The following is a 21,476-nucleotide window of genomic DNA, read 5'->3' as shown; positions in this document are numbered from 1 at the left end:
TTTTTCTATGACATGAAATAACATCATAAATCGACATAGGCCATCTTCGGTTTATTCCCTATCGTTTTCAAATTCTTTTGGATTATCGGAAACTTCTTACTGTATTAGATCTCTTTAACAAGATTGTAATGATGGACTTATTTGATTTCATTAATTTTAAAATATTTTTGATTTTAATTTGGCAGTAATAGTATTGACGTGGCACTGTAGCATTAGTATCTTACCATAATTATTCTTCTTAATTTGGAAGTTATTAGAATTGCCTAGAATAGATTGTAAGGCTAGAACTAATTTGTCTAATGATCTGTAATGATAGATTAGACTGTAGCCTTGCTGTAGCTAGGCAGATTAGATATAGAATGAACGATTCAGAATAAAAGGTGTATTTCCCATAATTGAATAGCGCAGTTTCGGTGTACTTTTTGCTTTTACGTAAACTTTTAAAAACTCCACTTTTACAAAGATTATATTGCCAATTTACTATAACTGCCACTATATTCGCATCTACCCCGTTCAAATTATAGTTGAATAACTATCTATGATGATCGAAAGAAAGCAGGTGATTAATTGATCTTTGAAAATTGAACAGATTCTAACGTAGGTGTGTAATCTTAATATCTAATTCTCTTTTAAGGTGAATGATTCCTAACTAAGCTATCATGGCTAATAGTACAGGTTCAAGGAGTAAAATAAAATCTTTTCCAGTCTCCAAAATGTTTGTAATGAATACAGTCTGTTACAGTATATGACACTAATATATTGATGTCTATCATAAAAGTAATGGTAAAAAATTTGTTGTATAGACTAAGCCACTAAGAAACTTCAGCCGACTAGGCCTTTCGCTTCCTGCCCATTTCAAATAAATTTAGAATAACACCCACATAATCCATGTGATTAGAGTTCAAATTAGTCATCAACTGATGGAGTAAACTTCCAGTAAGAGAGAAAAGCCTTTATTAAAAATTGCCGCCGGTAGTGATTTATTCATAACAAATCAGGGAAGATTGGTACTAACAGGATCTGACCACAATAGTGTAAAACAGAAAAACTTTTATGCAAATTAGAAGTCATAGATCGATCTTAGTTAATTGTTAAATTACTGAAAAGAGTTCTTATTTACTTTCATATCGGCGGTAAATTTTCTATTACATCACATAGACATAATAATCATCCATTATTTGTGTACAATATTATTAAATCAATAGAAAATTATTCAGTCGAGATCGAGATTTAATGCTAATAATGAAGTTAACAATAAGTGATTTTCTTCATGTAATGGAATTATTGATTTAGTGATCAGTAGGATAAATAGCAATAGGAAGCGAACGGTAAATTACAAGATATAACCTTACTAACAAGTAAATTTTAGAAGGTGCAAGGTATACAAAGATAGCATCAAGTCTAAACCGATAGAGTGATGGCATACTTTCTTTTTAGATTCTATTGGATAACACTATTTTGGATTATCTCAACTTTTAATCAAGTTTCCACTATCGACGAAGACCCCAAGAAATGTGTGAAGGAATGTCAGCTACAAGTTGAAAACGAGGCACAGTCCTACCTCAATTTTAGTAGAATTGTCAGAGTTTCATCAATCCGTGTGGTTTATTTCCACCTGCAAAAAGGAAATAATAGTCTTTATAATTCGGCACAGAATATCTTCTATGCATGGATTAGAAAAGATGTTGGCGAAGCAATTTTCGCCTTGCCTACGGATTACATGAGCACCACTTTGAGTTTAACGTCAATTTTTACCTCCAATTTAACCATCTATCTCAAAGAAGTTAACCAAAGCTGCTACGATGCATCATCTCTGGAATGTAAACGGCACATTATTTTCTTTACCTTAGCAAAGTTTGTTCGATTGCTAACGATGCACAATTGCACTGCTAAAAATTGCGGTACTGTGTGTAGGAGGGATTTTAATTCGGAAATCGATGACAACTCTAGTTCTACCTATTATTCCTGTTGTGATGACGATACTATAGAATTGGAAGTAGATACTAAGAAATGCTTAGAGCCTAGATCAGTCAAACCGTATGTCAAAGCTATGAATATAATTACAGCTATCATCAGTATTCCGATTAGCGGAGCATTACTGGTTAAGATTATCAATAGAGTCATGAACGCTTTAGGAAAGTAAGTCTAATCTGATAGATAAAATAAATGGATATAAATTAAAAAAGATTTAATTACAGTAAATACGAAGGTGAATAAATTATCATTTAATTTCATAATACAAGCTATAGTTTCAATCGCTCTTTCGAAATTAATTAAATCTTAGTCTACTCTATCGTCACTATCTTGACAGATTACAACTATAGTAAATTTCATTTTCATACATGAGTATACTTTGACTTTTTAATTTATTCGTATCTTACTCCATTGATGACCATGTCATTTCAACCTTCTAACAGTATATTTGCTCAGTACTGTTGAAGATATAATACGAATATCGAAAGGTTTTTACAACTGTAACTAATTAATTTAAACTGCTGTATTTGTCAATCAGTTTGATAATCCGGCAAGTTCTCTCATGATAATGTTCAGCAAAGTAATCTAATTGTAAATTTTTATAATAAAGTTCCAGTTGCTCTTATTGACTCTCTTTTTCATTTTATTTTGCTGCAGAACAACTGAAGTTGACGGTCAGAAAATTCGTATCCTAACATCACTAAGATTTCATCCTATTGGGTATTTTTATTTACGGAAATTGGTAAAAAATAGTCTTTGGGTACAACTTTGGTTTTGCTGTCAGTTCATTGCTGTATCAGCAATTGCATCCGGTGGATCTACTTTATCTATTCTAGTACAAGCTTATCCACATTCTATTTTAATTTATCCTGGCATTCGCAATAGGAAGATACCCGATCGTGCTTCCTTGGCTAGTTACATCGCCCTTGGTATTTATGCCACTTGTACATTTTTTGTTCTCTTCCCGCACATCCAGCAATTTTTTGGCCAGTATTATCCATATCTATCGCAGCAGCAGGATGAAGTTACAATTTTATCGTTCAAGTTCTTTACTGAAAACAGCCATCGCCAGTTACATTTTCAATTTAAAAATTGCATCAAAGATATAATACGGTACCGAAAGTTACATCGTTATACCGCTATGATGCAGGCGATATTGTCATTTCTAATAATATTGCCATTTGCTATTATGGCTAGAATCGAAATTATACGCATTATATTATTTATTACAGATACGTTAACATTACATTTAAGATGTAGCTTTCTGTCAACTGCTTCAAAGACAATCGGATATCGATTATTATCGTCTTTTTTCTTCATTATTTCATTGCTGTATTCGTCACTGACAATTTTGGGAATGTGGTTATTAACTCAACTCATTATTCGCATTGTTATTACCGTGGCAGAATTTGTTATTGCCCATTCCATTTACTTTAGCGTAATAACAGTTATTGTCGTTCCTTACTTTCACTACGTTATTAAGGCTATGGAGGCGTATGATAGCAAAGGTCATATGCTACCACAACGAATTATCCAAGTACATGACAGAGTTGAGAAAGAAATTGACGAGCTACTTGAACAAACCGAAGGCAAATTAGAAGTCTATTTTAAATTGGATGATAATGCTATCACTGATAATGTCATTATTGATGTGCCGGAAATGTTGAAAGATGATTGTATTCAGAAAAAAATTCAGGATACGTTAGAGGAACTAATAAGAGATGGCACAATCGTCTTAGCACACGGAATATCTAAAGTTATATTTCAGTACGAAAAAACGTCAAGTACGACAATGCTGATAACTTTGCCCCAGTGCAATAATAATTATCTCTCTTGCCATCGTAAGAGCAACAAATTACAAAAACTGGCTCAAGACGTCGGTATTCACTTGAAAGGTTTAACTGAACAAGAATTTCGTAATAATTTAACTAAAATTTATTACCAAATGGATGATATTGATGATCTTGTCTGTACCGGAATCCCGGCAAAATTGTTCTCTTATCTGCGGTACTATGCACCTGAAATATCTCTTAGTTTACCTCGAGTATTTTTCAATATTACTATCACAACTGGTTTATTTATCACATTTATATTAACCGTTGTAGTTGATTCAGATTCACCAACGGTATTCTCAATCAGCTCTGCAGTTGCTAATGCACCCATTATCTATGTGACAACGACCATTGCCCGGAAATATTTAACTATAGCTGAAATCAAGCAAGAAATGATTGATAAAATCCTAGTGAATAATATCGTTCGATATCGTCGAGGTTATCGATTTTTTTGTACCCGAGGAATCGAATTTCATCCGTTTTTACAACTAAAGAGTATGTTTACAACATATCCCAGCAGTGCAGGCGTAGATATTGAAGCTAATCAGGCGCAAGCAAAGATAAATGTAGCCAATTTCTAGCTTGAACCTAAGCTGTTATGGTACGTGAAAATAATTGTGATGCATCGGCATTCTCTGGCATATTCTTTTACAATTTTAAGTGTGATAAAGGATTCGATAAGTCAATGGCAGCAGATTTAACTGCCATGTAGAGAAATGCACTAGGATTTTAGTAGAAAAGGATACTATTATTGAAGACTATAATTGCGTACAATGTCGTAGTTACGGTAGAGCAGCGTGTAAGGCTGTAAGCTATTGTGAAGTGAGAAAACAAATAAAGTATAACAAAATATATAATATAATGTTAATAAATATAATAAATAAATGAGTATATAATGAATATAAAAAATATAATGAAATAACCTAGCCATGATTACTTCAATTCATGAAGCCATAGCTTATATGCCTATCGTTTTTTTTAGCGACGAAGACAGCCTTAAAATATTGAACTATATCTGAAGCTCAGCCAAAAAAAGCTCATAAGGTCGTACTGACTAACATAGTTCCATATAGCCGAGGTTATCGATTTTTCTGTTCCCGAGGAATTGAATTCCATCCTTTTATACAATTAAAGAGAATCTTCAAAACATCTTACAAATATTCAATATAACTTAGCCAATTATGCATATTAGTTTTCTCGTAGCTATTGAAGCGTTGACTTACCGTACTTGCTTAATTCTAAATACACAATAATAATAGACATAATGCTACGAATTAATAAAGTTTCAATTTTTGCTACAGTAGTTTCCAGATTCCGAATTCGGTTATCATATTTCTTGCTAATGTTGATTTAGATCAGTCGGAAAAAACACTATCTCACTATCAAAGCTCTATCTTAAGGATAAGCTTTAGCTACTAGTGACAAGAAATTTGATCATTTTGAATCTATTAACTAACTTTTCAGAGAATATCAAAAGATAGACGCGTACTAATTTGTTTTTACTTGTCTTAAATATTAAAAATACTGAATGAAACTAAATCGGATTTTAGTACCGTATTTCGTTATCCTAATTCATAATTAGTTGTGACTAAATTATCTTTCAAAGATGAATTAATAAAAAATCTTAATTTCATTATTGCATTGCTAAGCTAACTAAGTACTTACATCAAGTATAGGCAAACAAATCAGATCCTTCATTTGGTAAGAATTTGCCTACATAACTGCAGAAAGTTTTACTTAGATACATATATTTACATACTTATTGTTAAACTGTACCAGTAATTGTGATATCCTGCTACTTAAAGTCTTTTATCTTATGATTGCTATTAGTAATAGGACTAATAAGACATAAAATAGAAATAGTCTGGTACAAATAATGGTGGAAAAATCGTGGAATAAAGCGTCATAATGTAATATATGATCCTTTATGTTAATCGACAATTTTGCAATACAGATTCTGAGCATGTACTAAATCAGGTCTTATGCCTAGTGTGCCAATCTACCTTGGCAAAATTGTCCACTTTTCAGCATCGTTTGATATTAGGGATCAACGATAGCATTGATTCACATGAATAGTATGGAAACCAAATCTGATATCATTTTCTTTTAATTTGTCGACCTATTTTAATAGATTGAATGGTTTCACAGTGATAATTTATCTTGTAACAGGGACTCCTAAATGGCGTCACATTTCAATTTACAGTATATTAATTAATACATAATAAGTCAAAATTATATAAATAGTTACAGGCACCAATTATTAGAATTAAATTATCGAGAATTGATAAAAAAATAAGTTAATAGCGTAGATCAGCAAAGATATTGCCGTTACTAATACCCGAAGTTAGCAAAATCGTTTGAGTCATGATCATCATCTACAGATACAATATCAAGAACTTGATCAAATTTCTGATGAAGAATATTGTTTCTGTATCATCGCTACTAACAAGTATTAAGTCTGTAAATGCTATGCTTAAATGACACTGCATACGGTATATTAAGGAGCAGTTTAAAAGTAATTTAATAGGGCAATGAACGGAAAATACATTTAATTCTTAGCGAATGCGTGGTGTTTACAACTGCCATGTTGCTACCATTAACAGCTATAATAAATGTCGTATTTCATTGATAAGAGAAAATAGGAATTTGACAATTTGTCAAAGGCTGACTTAAAAGGCCCCCAAAAATAAGTTCTTCTTAGTCAAAGTAAGCACTACCTGACTACTAGTTTGTTGTCGATGTATTATTTACGAAATCAACAAAATTTGGTTTAATAAAATAGCTAAAATGAGAACGGCAGCCCTTGTCAATAATTATAAAATGACATAGAGAATTATATCATTTTAATGCTAATTTTTTGTACTTCATTATGCACGATTGCTAAATAGCTATGGTAACCTAATTTAGTCAAAAATAATATCGCTTTTTATAAATTATGTAATCAAAAAAATAATCGAAAAATCATTCAGTTATTTCATTAACACTTCAAAGATAATTACATCCGTTTATGAAATTGTCATGATGTGAAATATAGCTTCTACAAAATGCCTAATTGCTGAACAAAATAAAAAGTCTAAATGACTTTGACGTCATTGTTATTAGTAATCATAATATGAAAGAGGAACTTAATAACAATCATATGATTGAATGCATTATGCAATTTACGGTAAATGTGAATGGACCAAAATACGCTGAAATTTTCCTCAGATAATGAGAATAAATCAGTCATTAAATTCTTAAAATAGTATGGTTCAGTTCTAATATATTTCATATACTTACAGTAGTAATTAAGCAAAAGAAGCCTGTTGATTATTGGATAATTACTTTATCTTTCTTCTTTATCAGAGTGTATTTTCCAATCTATGATAGAAAAGGATCTCGGATATCTTAAAATGCCACTAACGGATATTTTATTCCAACTTAAATTATAGCAAAGCGCAAACATTGATTGATTATTATTGTAAATTTGTAAAACTAGCTCGAGTAATTCTTGCCAAAAGATGGTGGAGCTCAAGAATAAAAACATGGACGGTGCTCTTTCATCTTTTACTAGAAAGATTAAGTTATGTTGAATCATATCCTACCCTATTATCTACGATATGAATAGCAATATTTTTTAAGTACGCTCAAGCCTTTGAATTTAAAGAAAGAAAAAAATATGAATAATTTGGGTTTGCTAGTGGATTAATAGAAGATAAAGCTTTTAATAAATAAAATATAGAAAACCATGAAGAATTTGAATAGATAAGCTGTAGGATATATCAAGCGAATTTTTCGTTCGGGATATCCGTTTCTATTATATTCAATGTTTGTTTATATTTTTTGTTTGGAGCACAATCATTTAATTACTAAGGCTATAAATTAACTCTATAGATTTGAATGCCTGTGATCAACATTCTTATCCAGCAGGATTGGTATAAATTTAAATTTATGGTGAAGCAGAAGGCATAAATACTGTCGAGTTAGCGCAGTGAAAAAAAGTTTAAGAATAAATTCTATCAATATTGAAGTAACTCACTTTGATTACTGATAATCAACTAGGTATTTTCTCAAGTTACAGTGTTCCTTGAAATGATGGCTCTGTCTATGCATAATTTGTCCATGTTCACTTGCGTATCGATCTTCTGGCTGTTTATATCCTTCCACCTTGTAGTATTGGAAAGGGTGGAGACTGAGTGCCATTCCAATTGTCAATTGAGCGTACTAAATGAAACTCGAATATATCATGATTTCAGGAAGATTATTAAATCTCCATCGGTTCGAGTTGTATTTTTTCATCTTTATAAAAGAAATGGCAATGACCATCTTCGAAGTTCAGTCCATGAAAGCCCTATTTTTTATGCATGGTTAAGAAAAGATGTTGGAGAAGCTATTTTCGCATTACCTACTGATTATATTACTACAAGCTTGAGTATTTATGCGATCTTCTCATCGGAATTGCGAATTAATATCACAGAAGCTAGTACTGACTGTTACAGTAACATCACCACTGATTTATGTCGAGGATTAACTATATTTAAAGTTCTGAGCAAAGTATTTCATTTAAATTTGAAAAAGAACCAGAATTTTTCGGAGATACCTTATGGTACTCTATGTAGAAGAAATTTTACTATCCAAGGAAATTCTATTAGTAGCGTAGATTACTCATGCTGCGAAAATGAAGACCTTAGTGATGATATCAATTTTGATAAATGTCTAACCCCTCAAAAAATACTTTGGTATGCGCCACTAATGAGAATATTTACTATCATCCTAAGTACTACATTGGCAGGAATAGCTTTGACTAGGGTGGTTAATATGTATATCGATTCCTTAGAAAAGTAAGTACTATAACATCAATAATTTTTATAGTGTATGTGATAAACATGCTTCTTTTCTGTACAATAATCACACAGAACTCGTAGCAAATAGAGTTGACAGCAAGTTCTTGTTTAAAACTTCTACAACTGTTAAAAGATGCAACACAATTTCATTTCTGATGGAGTCAAATCACTCTGTAGAACTTTACCGTTTAATTTTTAAGTCTATCACTGTGTAATAAAGTACCAGACTAAACAATATTCTTGAATAGAGTACAGTAATCTCCATGTATAGCTTTTAAAGCAAATTCAATATTAAGATTGGTTCTTAGCCTGTCATTTTCTTTTGATAATTCAATTAATAGTTACTAGCATACAACCTTCTCGCTTCTACACAATTCCACTACTAAAAATTTGAAGATCTTTCCTTGTCTACTGCAATTTCGTAAACACATTTGTGAATAACTTCTAGTCAATACCTTATATTTTATTTCTATCCTACTCGCTATCAATTTAGAATATTTAGCATAGATATTATATTTCCTTTACAGTTCTTTTTTTTTTATAATTATATAATTCTTTCAATATAACTCCTACTTTCTACATGATAGAGTCTCACTCTATCTTCTTATACAATGTGAATTTGCATCTTATACTATTTATATGACTTCTTTTTCACTAGTTGGACCCTATTTTTCCTTTCACCTCAATTACTTGCTTGCTAATTTCCTTATTAAAATTACCTTACCACAATCCATATGAAGTTATATACCGTAAAGTCACAAGAAGGAACCTATAGCTTAACTAAACATTTGATATTCAAGATAACTACAATATTGCATTTTAAAGCGTTAAAGCGGTGATCATAAACTAATGATACTCACTTTACAAGCAATTTGCTAGTTAAGAACTGATCGAGAATATCCTATAACAATTGTATATTATGGCTAAAGCTATGGTATTTAAGTTAGTTTTAGTGGTTCTTTGATGGTATTTAGAATTTTTGGAAAAGTGTTCTTTAACTAGCATTTAGCTATTAAAGATCCAAAGGCGATATCTGCATCTATTTAGATCAAATTTCGGTCTAGATATACAGTCTAAAAGTATAATTTACAGTTTCAGGTAATACTTAGTTTTTAGTGCTGCACATAACAGAAAATTCGTAAAAGTATTAACTTGATGGTAACTGATGGTGTGATTTTAAAGTGCGAAATCTCTGCTCTTAATAGCAAATTTATGTCTTTGCACTATAGAAAAGCGGAAATTGATTCAGTAAGCGTTTCTATTATAAACCGGTTAAAGTTGCAGACAGCCGGATACTTTTATCTTCGAGAAAGTACAATTAGCAATCGTTGGGTACAAATAGAACATGTCCTGATGCATATCGTTTTGTTCTTTCTTGCTGCTTTTGGAGGATATGCATCTGTTGTAGCACAGATCTATCCACCTATTTTCATGGTTTTTCCCTTCATCGGTCATCTATCAGTGCCCAAGCCAATAGTGTTCAGGTATTTTGGTGTTGGTATCTTACATGGATTGTTTACAATAATCATAATTGCGGCTCACCTAAAAGAATTTTGGTTAACCAATTCGTTAGCGTATCAACTAAAACGAGCTTCTCTAACTACACTCAATTATAAAATCTTAATGCGAAGTAATTATAGCCAGTTGCACTTTCAACTTACAATTCGTATTAAAGACATAATAAATGATTTGAGATCTTTCCATGTGATAAAATTTATCAAAAGCTTCTTGACATTTATAATTTGTTTACCTTTCTTTATTTTCGGTGCTATCGAACTTTTACGAATAACATTATTTATCTCTGAAGTGCTTGCAATTAAATTGAAACGTAACTTTCTCTTTACACATTCTAAACATCGTCATCTTAATTCTATTATGTCTGCTATCTTATCTCTCGTAGCTCTAACATATTCTGTTTTTACGATAGCCGAATTTTGGCTTTTTTTCCAAGTCATTTTCCGTACCATTATTAATGTAACAACTTTTATCGTCGCCCATTCTGTTTATTTTAGCATTACTATTGTCGTCGTGATACCTTATGTACATTATATTATGAAACTGATTGACTCTTATAAAAAGAAGGGAAATATGCTTCCTAGGTATATCATCCATTTACAGCAAAAGGTAGAATCACGAATTGATGATATCTTAACTGCTAAACAAGGAAAGTTAGAAGTCTATTTCTTCATCTCTGGTAGTATTGATAATCATATAATAACAATCGATTTACCGGAAATGTTACAAGACGATAGAATAGAACAACATGTACGACAATATTTACAACAGATTTTGTTACAAACTGGTTATGGATTATCTGATGGAATATGTAGAATTGTATTTCAATACAGTATAAATGATAATGATACTGATGTCGATGTAACATTGCCTGAAGACTACAATCACTGTCTATTTTTCACGGATAACGCCAATCTAACCGGGTTATTAACATGCATTAGTCAACATCTACAAAGTAAGAAAGCAGGATACTTTCAAGCAAAGTTAAGTAAAGTCTATTACAAGATCCATAATATCGGTGATAGTCAATGCATTGGAATTCCATCAGAATTATTTGGCTATTTACGATATTACGCACCTGAAGTATCGTTGAGTCTGTGGCAAATTTTCTTTAACATCATGGTTACGACATGCATATTTTTGGCATTTATTTTGGCAGTATTATATGACTCAAAATGTTGGTCATTTACATCGTTAAGCTCAACTATTGCCAATACGCCAATCGTCTATATCGCTACAGTTCTATCTTTGAAATATCTTAAAGTAGCCGAGTCTGATGAAGAAATAACAAAAGAAATGTTATTAGCTAATTTAATATTATACAGAAGAGGCTATCGATTATTTTGTAGAAGAGGTATTGAATTTCAGCCTCTTTCACAAATAATGCAGATATTCTATACTAATCCTAATCCTCGACGAAATTCTGATTTATTGGGATATAAGAGCGTCAGTTAAACATTCATCAGTATTCCGAACTTATAGATTTTAATTTGGTATGTCTATACTAATTGGTTAGAAGATATCCTGTACATGTATTAAACAAATGTGTCTAGCCAATCATTAATGCGATGGAATATTGTAGATTGTTTTTCAACTATTCAATGCATCGTTCAAAAAATCGTAAATCAGCACTAAATTACTGGATTAGGTGCGATCATTCCATCTTAGTACTATGATTTTTTGCTTATCTTCCGAGATGGTCAACCCTAAATGTTCATTATGGATAACTTAATGGTTGTAGTAGTTCAGCTAATTACAGTAGTAACTGAAGTACGGTAGCATTTAGAAGTAATCTTTTATCATGTTAGAGATTTGCTCAATTTTAATAACTCAGATTTTGAGCTAGACGATTACGAACCTAAGGGATTGTAAAACCCAAGCACTACAGTGGTTTCAATAGTTTAAACTACACGACTAGCGGCTATTATTCCACCTAAGTACTAAGATTTTCTGCTTATCTTCCGAGATGATCAACCTTTAAAGTTTAATTTTAGATAACTTGGATATCACATTAAGGATTAGCCCTAATTTTAATAGCTTAAAATTTATCGAATTTTGAATCTTAGGGGCTATAAACTTATTTATTCCACATCTATACTAGCATTGAAGTAAATTAAGTAATGGTATGGCGGAGAAACTAATTGAAATCAGTATTTCTGTCATTTGTAAGCCTTCTTTACATACAATAAAAATGTCAGAATTCGTTCAAAATTGTTGAAACATATGAGATATTGAGTACTTGAAGTCTCTTTAAATAGTTGGGCAAATTTCTGTTTATTTTTTACATGTATTTTTAGTTGCATATTGTTGATTTAGGTTAGCTCAATTTTCTGCCAATAAATGAAGTGATTAAGCCTAAGAAATCATCTATTCGTATGTTTCAAATAGTTAATGGGTATCTTAAGATAAACACAAATGAACTCCCTATCAATATAGGCGTATACCATATAGGCGTACAACAAGTTCGTTTGGTAGAAATAACTACAAACACAAATTGGACACGGTACTAAGCTGGTGAAGTTCCAATATTTATAGCAACCATGCCTGTTTCACATAGATAATTGGAATGATATGAATAAGTTCGAATTGGACACCTTAACAGTATAGAAGGCGTATACTTTATCCTGTTAATAAGCTTACTTGAAAGAAATAGTCACGAACACAAAGTTTTTATAAAGGGTGCAGGACTAATGTTCTGTATCTAAAAGATATCAAGCAGTGATATCAATCCTCTGAATCGTATTAATGAACACTGCTAATATACAACAATAACAGCTGCTATAGACCAGCCTGTCCAACCCTCTTCAGAAGAAATAAGCGCAGCTTTGTACAACGTATGGATAAAATTGGGTTTTATATCTCTCGCGGGAACATTTCATGTTGTGAAAAGGAAGAATCCAATTCTAAGATCAATGTTAGTTCGTGTTTAAACCCTGCAAATAGCGGATAGTGCATACTATACCTGAGGATATTTACCCTTATTTTAAGTACTGCATTGGCTGCAGTAACACTGGTAAAAGTCATCAATATCTGTTTAGAAAAGTCAGCGAGGTAACGTTGCAGAACTCATTAGAACATGCGTGATATTGAAATGGTAAATTAGCGTTAAGGCTTGTGAAATTATAAAATACTTCTTGCTTTATCAGTTATTTAGTTTATATCGCAGCAATATAGTCTATTGCATGCTTACATGATATTGCTGCATCTATTCGGTGTTGATTAGCCAATGGTATTCCTTTTTACCCGCAATATCTTTTATATTTCTCTTGTAGGGTAACGGAAATTGATACAGTCAGCATTTCTGTTATGAGTAAGCTGAGATTACAAACAATTGAATATTTCTGTCTTGGAGAAAGTGAGCATGGTAATCTCTAGCTGAATGGTGTTAAACGAAATTTATGTGTATCTTGATTTTTATTGGATCTTTGGAATTATTCATTTCCATCACACTATAACTATTACCCTATTTGTCAATTATCACATCTATTCGAAGATTGCCATCAAAAATTAAGTATGACTTTTATCGTATTTTGGTTAGTCATCTTATTTTAACATTAATAATAATGCTAGCTCGTGTAAGACAATCCTGGCGAACTAACTCGTTGCAATATCAACATCGGTATCATTCTCTGTCGACATTAAATTACAAAATCTTAACTAAAATGAACTTCGGGCAACTAAATCCACGGTTTATAAATTATGTAAGAGATCTTACGAATCATTTAAAATCTTGAAACTTCTTAAAATCTATTAAGAGCCTACTTACGTTAATAATTTCTTTGCCTTTTTTATTTTCGGGGCTCTGGAACTTCTACGAATTCTATTATTTCTATGTAAACTTCTAACAATCACACTAAATCGTCAATTCTTATTTATAAATCCTAAATTTAAATATATTAATTATATTTTGATACCCATTTTATTCTGCATCGCATTATTTTATTCTATAATTACCATAATCCAGCTTTGGTCAACATTTCAATTGATATTCCGTATCATAATTAATGTAGCAACATTTCTTTTCGCCTATTCTGTTCATTTTAGTTTTGTAATTGTTGTTTTTTGCCCTACATACACTAGGTTACAAATACGATCGATTCTTATATAAGAAAGGAAGAAAAGCTTCCTGAACGTATTGTCCAATCACGAAAAAATGTATAATCACAAATTGACCAAATATAAGCCGCTAAGCAAGAAACATTAGAAGTCAATTTCGTCGTTTCCGATAATATTCATAATCCTATAATAATAATAGATTTACCCGAAATGTTACAAGATTATCAATTAAAACAACATATTCAACATTACTTTCGACAACTTTTGTTGCAAAATAATTATGAATTTATAAACGGAATATCGAAAGTCATATTTCGATATGTTACACTGGATAATGATACTGTGAAAGTCACATTACATAAAGATTATGACAATTACCTATAAAAAGTAGACAGCGATGCATTAAATTAATTATTAACATGTATCAGCCAATATTTACAGATTAATAAAGTAGAAGATTTTCATGCAAAGTTAAGTCAAGTCTACTACGAGATTGCTAATATCGAAAGTATCGAATGTGTCGGCATTCCATCAGAATTATTCGATTATCTACGATACCATACACCCAAAATATCGTTGAATCTTTGGAAAATTTTCTTTAATATTAGCATCACTACTGGTGTTTTTGCGATATTTCTATTAAGAGTCGTACTAGATAGATTCCAGCGATTGGTCATTTGCATCATTGAATGCGGCAATTGCTAATACATCAATAGCTTTTATCGTCACAAGCTTTTCCTTGAGATATCTTAAAATAACTGAAACCGAAGAAGAAACAGGCAAAGAAATATTATTGTCAGCTTTAGTTCAGTATCGAAGAGGTTATCGATCGTACTGTAGAAGAGATAATGAATTTCAGCCGATTACTCAAATGGTAAGAACGGCTTTTCATTATCGTAGTCGTCATCATCGAAGAAGTTATAACCAGTTATTAGACTCCTTTGTGATAGCTTAGGCATTAACTTGCACACGTGCGGATAAACTCCTATGATATACTTTCAAACCTGGATTATAAACTTGCTAATTTCGCTGAACTTATAAACAAACTATATCATTGTCAATCCATATACATTTATACGAATGCCAAATTGTAACTACTAGTAACAACTATTCTATTACTATTTACCATCGTTGAATCTTCCTTTTCTATAAATCACCAACACCAGTTAAGGATAAAATTGTTTTGATTACATCATAAAAAGGGTTCATGGTAATCAATTACAATCAAGAATAGTAGAACAAGTAGCACTCCTTGTTAGCTATTTCTCGAATTATTTATCTCTCTCGAATTCCTAAGTATCTCTGTTTCTACTACAGCTATCTATTTACTTTAACGTCATAAACATTTGTCCTGACATAAACAGGTCTTATATTTCTATAGTATCCTAAATTCCAAGTTCGCAGAAATCAGGAGATCTCATATAAATTATGTTTAGACTCAGTCATTAACATTCACACACAATAACTTGTTACACTCTCTGTTTTTCATTATAATTAATAATCGCTATAAATGACGTAATTTGTGGAATTATGCTTTATAGTCTATTTGGCGGTATTCCGATTTAGCAACTGAATTACTGTAATAAGCAGTTACTGCAAGTGCATAATTGTGTTGGTCACAGAAATTTTTGTTATTCTGTATAAGTTAGTACGGAATTTTGGGCAATGAGCAGTATCTGTATTTGAATTATACATGATGATTATATCGGCAATGGTCCCCTTTCTAAATAAGACTGAACATACGATTCATGCGGTACTTTTCTTTATCGCAGACTTGAAATTGTGATAGCTTCTCACTCTATCACGTTAGCTAATTGTTGATTAACATTATTAACTGTAAATAATTTGTAACTATTGCCGTTGTATTATTGAAGAAAATGTAACAGCAATTACTGTTAATAAATGCGCTTTATAGTGTTATATAGTTATTTGACTGAAAAATTTTGTCAATATTATTATTGTATAAGTAAAGAAAACGTAATAGTAATCTCTGTAATAGAGACTGCAAAATATGCTTTCAATAGTTGTGAAAATTTTGAATTCAAAGGTGTGTAAATAGCCGTGAATCTACATCAGTGAGCCTGTAAATAATAAAGGTTAGGTATTTTGCGATGATAGAAAACAGGACCTTGTTACAAGATTTAATTACAAGCTTGTAATATGAAAATGTCAGACAGCAGGATCTATAACTTATGCTGACGATGTGACAGCGTCATAACGATACCCAGATCTGGTAATATGTTTGTGGTGGCACGATCACACTAGATACCAGTGTTGTACAATTGCTGCTATAGAACTAAGTTGAATCCACTTCATTTTCTACTTTATGAGCTATCTAATTGATGGTGTAAAATTCTACGTGGTTGTGGATCGTAAAAGAGCGAGAATAGAGCTGATTCAAAAAAATTTGGACACGAGAGTTTTTACCGATCTAAAGGATGATTTAGCCTTCGAATATTATTTGGTGAACGTAGGAAGGAAGATGTTAATTAGTTTATGGAATAGCTTATTAGGATTCAAAGATGATCAAGAAATTATGCAGGTCGAGATCATTTCTGGCCAACTACAAACAGTGCATTATTCTGGTAACAAAAGACAATCAAGTATAAGATATAATATTGATATCTTATGTACAAATAAAGGGAAACAAAAAATAGCAATTGAAATGCAAGAGCAAAAGAAAGATTACTTTTTAGCCCGTCAACAAGTATACATGAGTAAATTAATCTCGGGACGGGACAGGTAACAGAAGGAGGTGAAAAAAAATACCACAAAAGTGTACTTCAAATATATATTATTGTCATCAGCAAAAATAACATCTTCGCGGGTAACACAGCACTGGTAGATCAAAATTTATTTGAAATCGATGTCGTACCAATGGTTGTGCAAACAAATGAACCTGTTCCTGGTAACAAGATGTATTGGAAATTTTTTGAGCTGTCTAAATTTGCAAAATGTGTTTCCAAATACTAGTAGATCTGGAACACACTTGAAATATTCCCCCCCCCCCCCCCGCAATTGCTAGGTCCACTTGATCGCAGTATTGAAGCAATTCTTGCTATAATGAGATAGCTTACCTAGCCCTAAGCTAATCCTAAGACAGGAAGTAACTGAAGCCTTGATTGCTCCAAATAATATTGGCATAGCATACTGTAGCAAAAAAGCGCTAGATTGGTTGAACTACTGTATCGTGCCGGCTGTTAGTATAAGCAAGATTCGCTCCTGCTTCGTTGTCATGTTACTGATTTACTCGTAACGTCCACAATTTATTCTCACTACCGATAGACAATTCATTTACGTGAAGACATGTTCATTTCTCCAATTTATTTATTGGCGAAACGAATCCAATTTAAAGTTCAAAGTTTTACCAGTAACGATAGCTATCAATCAATTGATTGATTCCCGTGCAGTAGTCGTCCATGACAACAGCATTTGACCTTTACGGCACGGCACTGGTTCTCGTCGGGTCAAAGTCCAACTTTATTGACAGATGCCATCACATGCTCCATCTACTTTCCTCTAGTGCTTTAAAGTATCTTAATTCATACTAATTGATACCATACTATTATCGTCTTACTATAGCTGAAAGAGGTCAAAAAATACTGTATGCATTATCCATTACTACATGTTATTTTCAAGCCGATAGACTGCTGTCATGGCTAACAAATTGAAAACAAATAGGCAACAGTTGCTGGCGGGCGTATGCGCACAACCGCTCCAGCACTTACGATGAGAATGATTACAGTACAGTACAGACAGAATCGATGGTTAATGGCGACAGCCATGTCTCAATTTCGATTTATTGTGAATTCCACTGCTAGAATTGGACGCTACTGTTATCATAACATTAAAATTGATCATCATGCTATGACAATCAATCGTGTACGCCTTCTATCAGAACAGCCATCATCAAACCGTGATAGAGATGATTCATTTGCTTTAGGGCTATATTGTGGCAAGGTCAATACACCACAGCTATTCCCTTACCCTGATGCATTAGATGATGAATCCAAAGATACTGTCAAATTAATGATTGATCCTTTTGAGAAATATTTTCGTGAAGTACATGATGCATCACAATGTGATCTGGATGAAAAATTGCCCAAGAAATCAATAGAAGTACTGAAAGAGCTTGGTGCCCTTGGTATGCTAGCTCCGCAAGAATATGGTGGGATGCAATTAAAGAGAACACAATATGCACGAATAACTGAAATCATCGGATCCTTTGATGCATCCATTTCTGTATTCCTGGGCGGTCATCAAGCCATCGGTTATAAAGGCATCGTACTCTTCGGTAACGAGCAACAAAAACAAAAGTATCTGCCAAGTTTAGTAACTGGTGAGAAAATTGCTGCATTCTGTTTAACCGAACCCTCAGCTGGATCGGATGCCAATTCTATTCTTAGCAAAGCTGTCCTTGATGACGATGGCAAGCATTATATATTGAATGGCAGCAAAATATGGATTAGCAATGGTGGTATAGCCGATGTTATGACTGTATTCGCTCAAGTTCCTTTCAAGAAGGACGATTCCGATCAACAATCTCAAGCAGTGACAGCTTTTATAGTAGAGAGAGATTTCGGCGGTGTGACTAGCGGTCCTCCTGAGAAAAAGATGGGAGTAAGATCATCCAATACGGCTGCAGTCTATTTCGATAATGTGAAGATACCGGTCGAGAACGTGATAGGTAAAGTCGGAGAGGGTTTCAAAGTAGCTATGCACATACTCAATGAAGGTCGATATGCTATGGGCGCCGCCATGACTGGTGCAATGAGGATGTTCACCGCTAAGACAATCGAACATGCCAATAATCGAGTTCAATTTGGCCAACATTTAATCCAATATCAATCGATACAAGAAAAAATTGCTCAAATGGGTCTCTCTCATTACGCTGTCGAATCGGTCACCTATGCTGTTAGCAATAACATGGATAGAGGTATTAAAGAATTCCAAGTTGAAGCTGCTATCAGTAAAATATTCGGTTCTGAATCAGCTTGGAATGTATGCGACGAATGCATACAAATATTAGCCGGTATGGGATTCATGAGAGAAAATCAAGTAGAACGTTTCATGAGAGATATACGAATTTGTCGTATATTTGAAGGTACCAACGATATTTTACGCCTATTTATTGCCTTAAATGGTATTCAGTATGCTGGAAAGAATATGAAAGAACTACAGAAAGCGTTACAACAGCCAATCTCCAATTTGGGTACATTATGGGATCAAGGTGTTAAACGATCGAAACGTCTTATAGGCATAGCTGACAGTCAAGCGCTACTCGAAGTAACTGCACCTGAACTTAGCGATTGTGCTAAGATGATTACACAACGCGTTGAAGAATTTGGTGCTACGATAGAAAAGTTACTACTTAAACATGGTCGCGATATCATCGATCAGCAGTTTATATTAAACCGCATAGCTAATGCTACAATTGACATTTACTCCATGGCTGCAGTTTTATCTAGAGCAAGTAAAGCAATCAGTAGTAAATTACCGACCGCAGATCATGAAAGACTATTGGCGTCTACATTTATTGAAGAGGTTTGCATATAATATTAACTGGTAATAACTTTTAGTTGTTACTTTATTTGAGCTTGAATAACAAAATAATTTATTGATCATGTTAGGGTTGTGATAGAGTTGAACAAAATTTAGCAGAAGCAATAACGAAACGAAGTTTAGACCGTTTTGACGCTTACTCAAGTATAGCTAAAGAAGTTCGTGAAAATGAAGGAATAGCTACAACTCGACCTTTAAGATTCTAAAGTTGCTATAGATAAAATGTGTATAGATTTTATTCCATTACTCAGCGTTGCATTATTGCAGGCGTAAATAAACATTTATAAATGGAAGCGAAGAGTCTCGCTACGGGAAGCTGGTAAAGTTACTACATAGGGAACAATATAATATCGAATCCAATTATTATTAATAGATTATTATACGGTAATTGTATTCGCAATATGCATATACTTATGATAAACTATATATAGTCAAATATCTTTTCGTCATCTAATCATATGTCAATATTGCTAGTGATTGAAGGTATAATCTAGTGCTTCTGCGTTTGCTTGGATTTAAAATTGTATAATATATATACATTTACAGCGATATAATATCATTAAAACTACTCCATGTTGCTGTACGTGAGTCTAATAGTAATTATGATTATTATAGTTATTTACGATGGCACTGGAATACTGTCATAGATATGATATTTTCTACATCGCTCGCATTAATTTGACTGAAAATAATAATCGTAATATAAATTTTCTTGTTGTTAAGAGAGTAAATGGCTCATTACTTTTATTGTCTTCATGTAATGCATTATACATACTGTTCAAATCATCACTTTTAACGTGAATGGATGTTAATAAACAGCTCATTACTTGTATTGTCTTCATGCAATGCATTTTGCTGTTCAAATCATCATTTTTAACGTGAATGAATATTAATGAAATTTGGTAAAATCAAATTCCTGAATAGTAACAGTAATGTATTTTGTAACGTTAACGTACAGTATATAGAACGTAATCCATCAGCGTAGCGATGCAAGGCCGAGTTACGTTTAAAGTATTATTGTAAAATAATAATCTAGAAGTATAATATTATAAGAATGTAATCCATCAGCAAAGCGACGGGAGTTCGTAATATTATAACAACGTAATCCTTCAGCATAGCGACGGGAGTTTATACTAGTATCTATCCAAAGCAACCTGACTATATCAAATATAGCTATCCGTATAATCAAATATGGGAGCATCACTACACGATGATACTGTCGACGATTCTGTCCAAGTAACATTATCGCCCGATTATAATATCTATTACTATCATGGATACAATGATGGATTAAATGAATTGCTAGCATGCATTAGTCAACACTTAAGTGATGAAAAGATCGAATACTATCGAGTTAAGTTAAGTCGAGTCTATTACAAAATAAATAACATCGATGATTGTGAGTGTATTGGAATACCTTCAGAACTATTCGATTATATACGATACTATGCTCCTGAAGTATCGTTGAATCTTTGGCAAATTTTATATAATATTATAATTACTACATGTTTACTTGTTACGTTTATATTTACAGTTTTATTGGATTCGAACAAATGGTCATTTATATCGTTAAATGCAACTATTGCTAGTACACCAATAGTTTATATCGCTACGATATTATCTATGAGATATCTTAAAGTAAACGAACCTGATGAAGAAACGACAACTGAAGTATTGATGGCAAGTTTAATACAATATAGAAGAGGCTATCGTT

At 32.5% G+C, this 21,476-nt stretch overlaps 3 protein-coding genes across 3 annotated transcripts; all 3 read left to right on the top strand.

Annotated features, from left to right (window-relative positions):
• Positions 1-1,417: 1,417 nt before the first annotated feature.
• Positions 1,418-4,387, top strand: TRIADDRAFT_55305 (uncharacterized protein; the record flags this gene model as incomplete). Its single annotated transcript, XM_002111819.1, has 2 exons — positions 1,418-2,139; positions 2,632-4,387. 2 exons carry the CDS (start codon positions 1,418-1,420, stop codon positions 4,385-4,387), a joined length of 2,478 nt encoding a protein of 825 aa, XP_002111855.1.
• Positions 4,388-7,880: 3,493 nt separating this feature from the next.
• TRIADDRAFT_55304 (uncharacterized protein) lies at positions 7,881-11,599 on the top strand (the record flags this gene model as incomplete). Its single annotated transcript, XM_002111818.1, has 2 exons — positions 7,881-8,626; positions 9,859-11,599. The coding sequence occupies 2 exons, from the start codon at positions 7,881-7,883 to the stop codon at positions 11,597-11,599; spliced, it is 2,487 nt and encodes an 828-aa protein (XP_002111854.1).
• Positions 11,600-18,067: 6,468 nt separating this feature from the next.
• TRIADDRAFT_23854 (uncharacterized protein) lies at positions 18,068-19,968 on the top strand (the record flags this gene model as incomplete). The annotated part of the gene is made up of 2 exons (XM_002111817.1): positions 18,068-19,744; positions 19,831-19,968. 2 exons carry the CDS (start codon positions 18,068-18,070, stop codon positions 19,966-19,968), a joined length of 1,815 nt encoding a protein of 604 aa, XP_002111853.1.
• Between the last annotated feature and the right edge of the window lie 1,508 nt (positions 19,969-21,476).

Source organism: Trichoplax adhaerens, genomic scaffold (assembly GCF_000150275.1).
Source record: "Trichoplax adhaerens TRIADscaffold_4 genomic scaffold, whole genome shotgun sequence".
Taxonomy (NCBI): Eukaryota; Metazoa; Placozoa; class Uniplacotomia; order Trichoplacea; family Trichoplacidae; genus Trichoplax; species Trichoplax adhaerens.
This window is presented reverse-complemented; position numbering and strand designations above follow the sequence as displayed.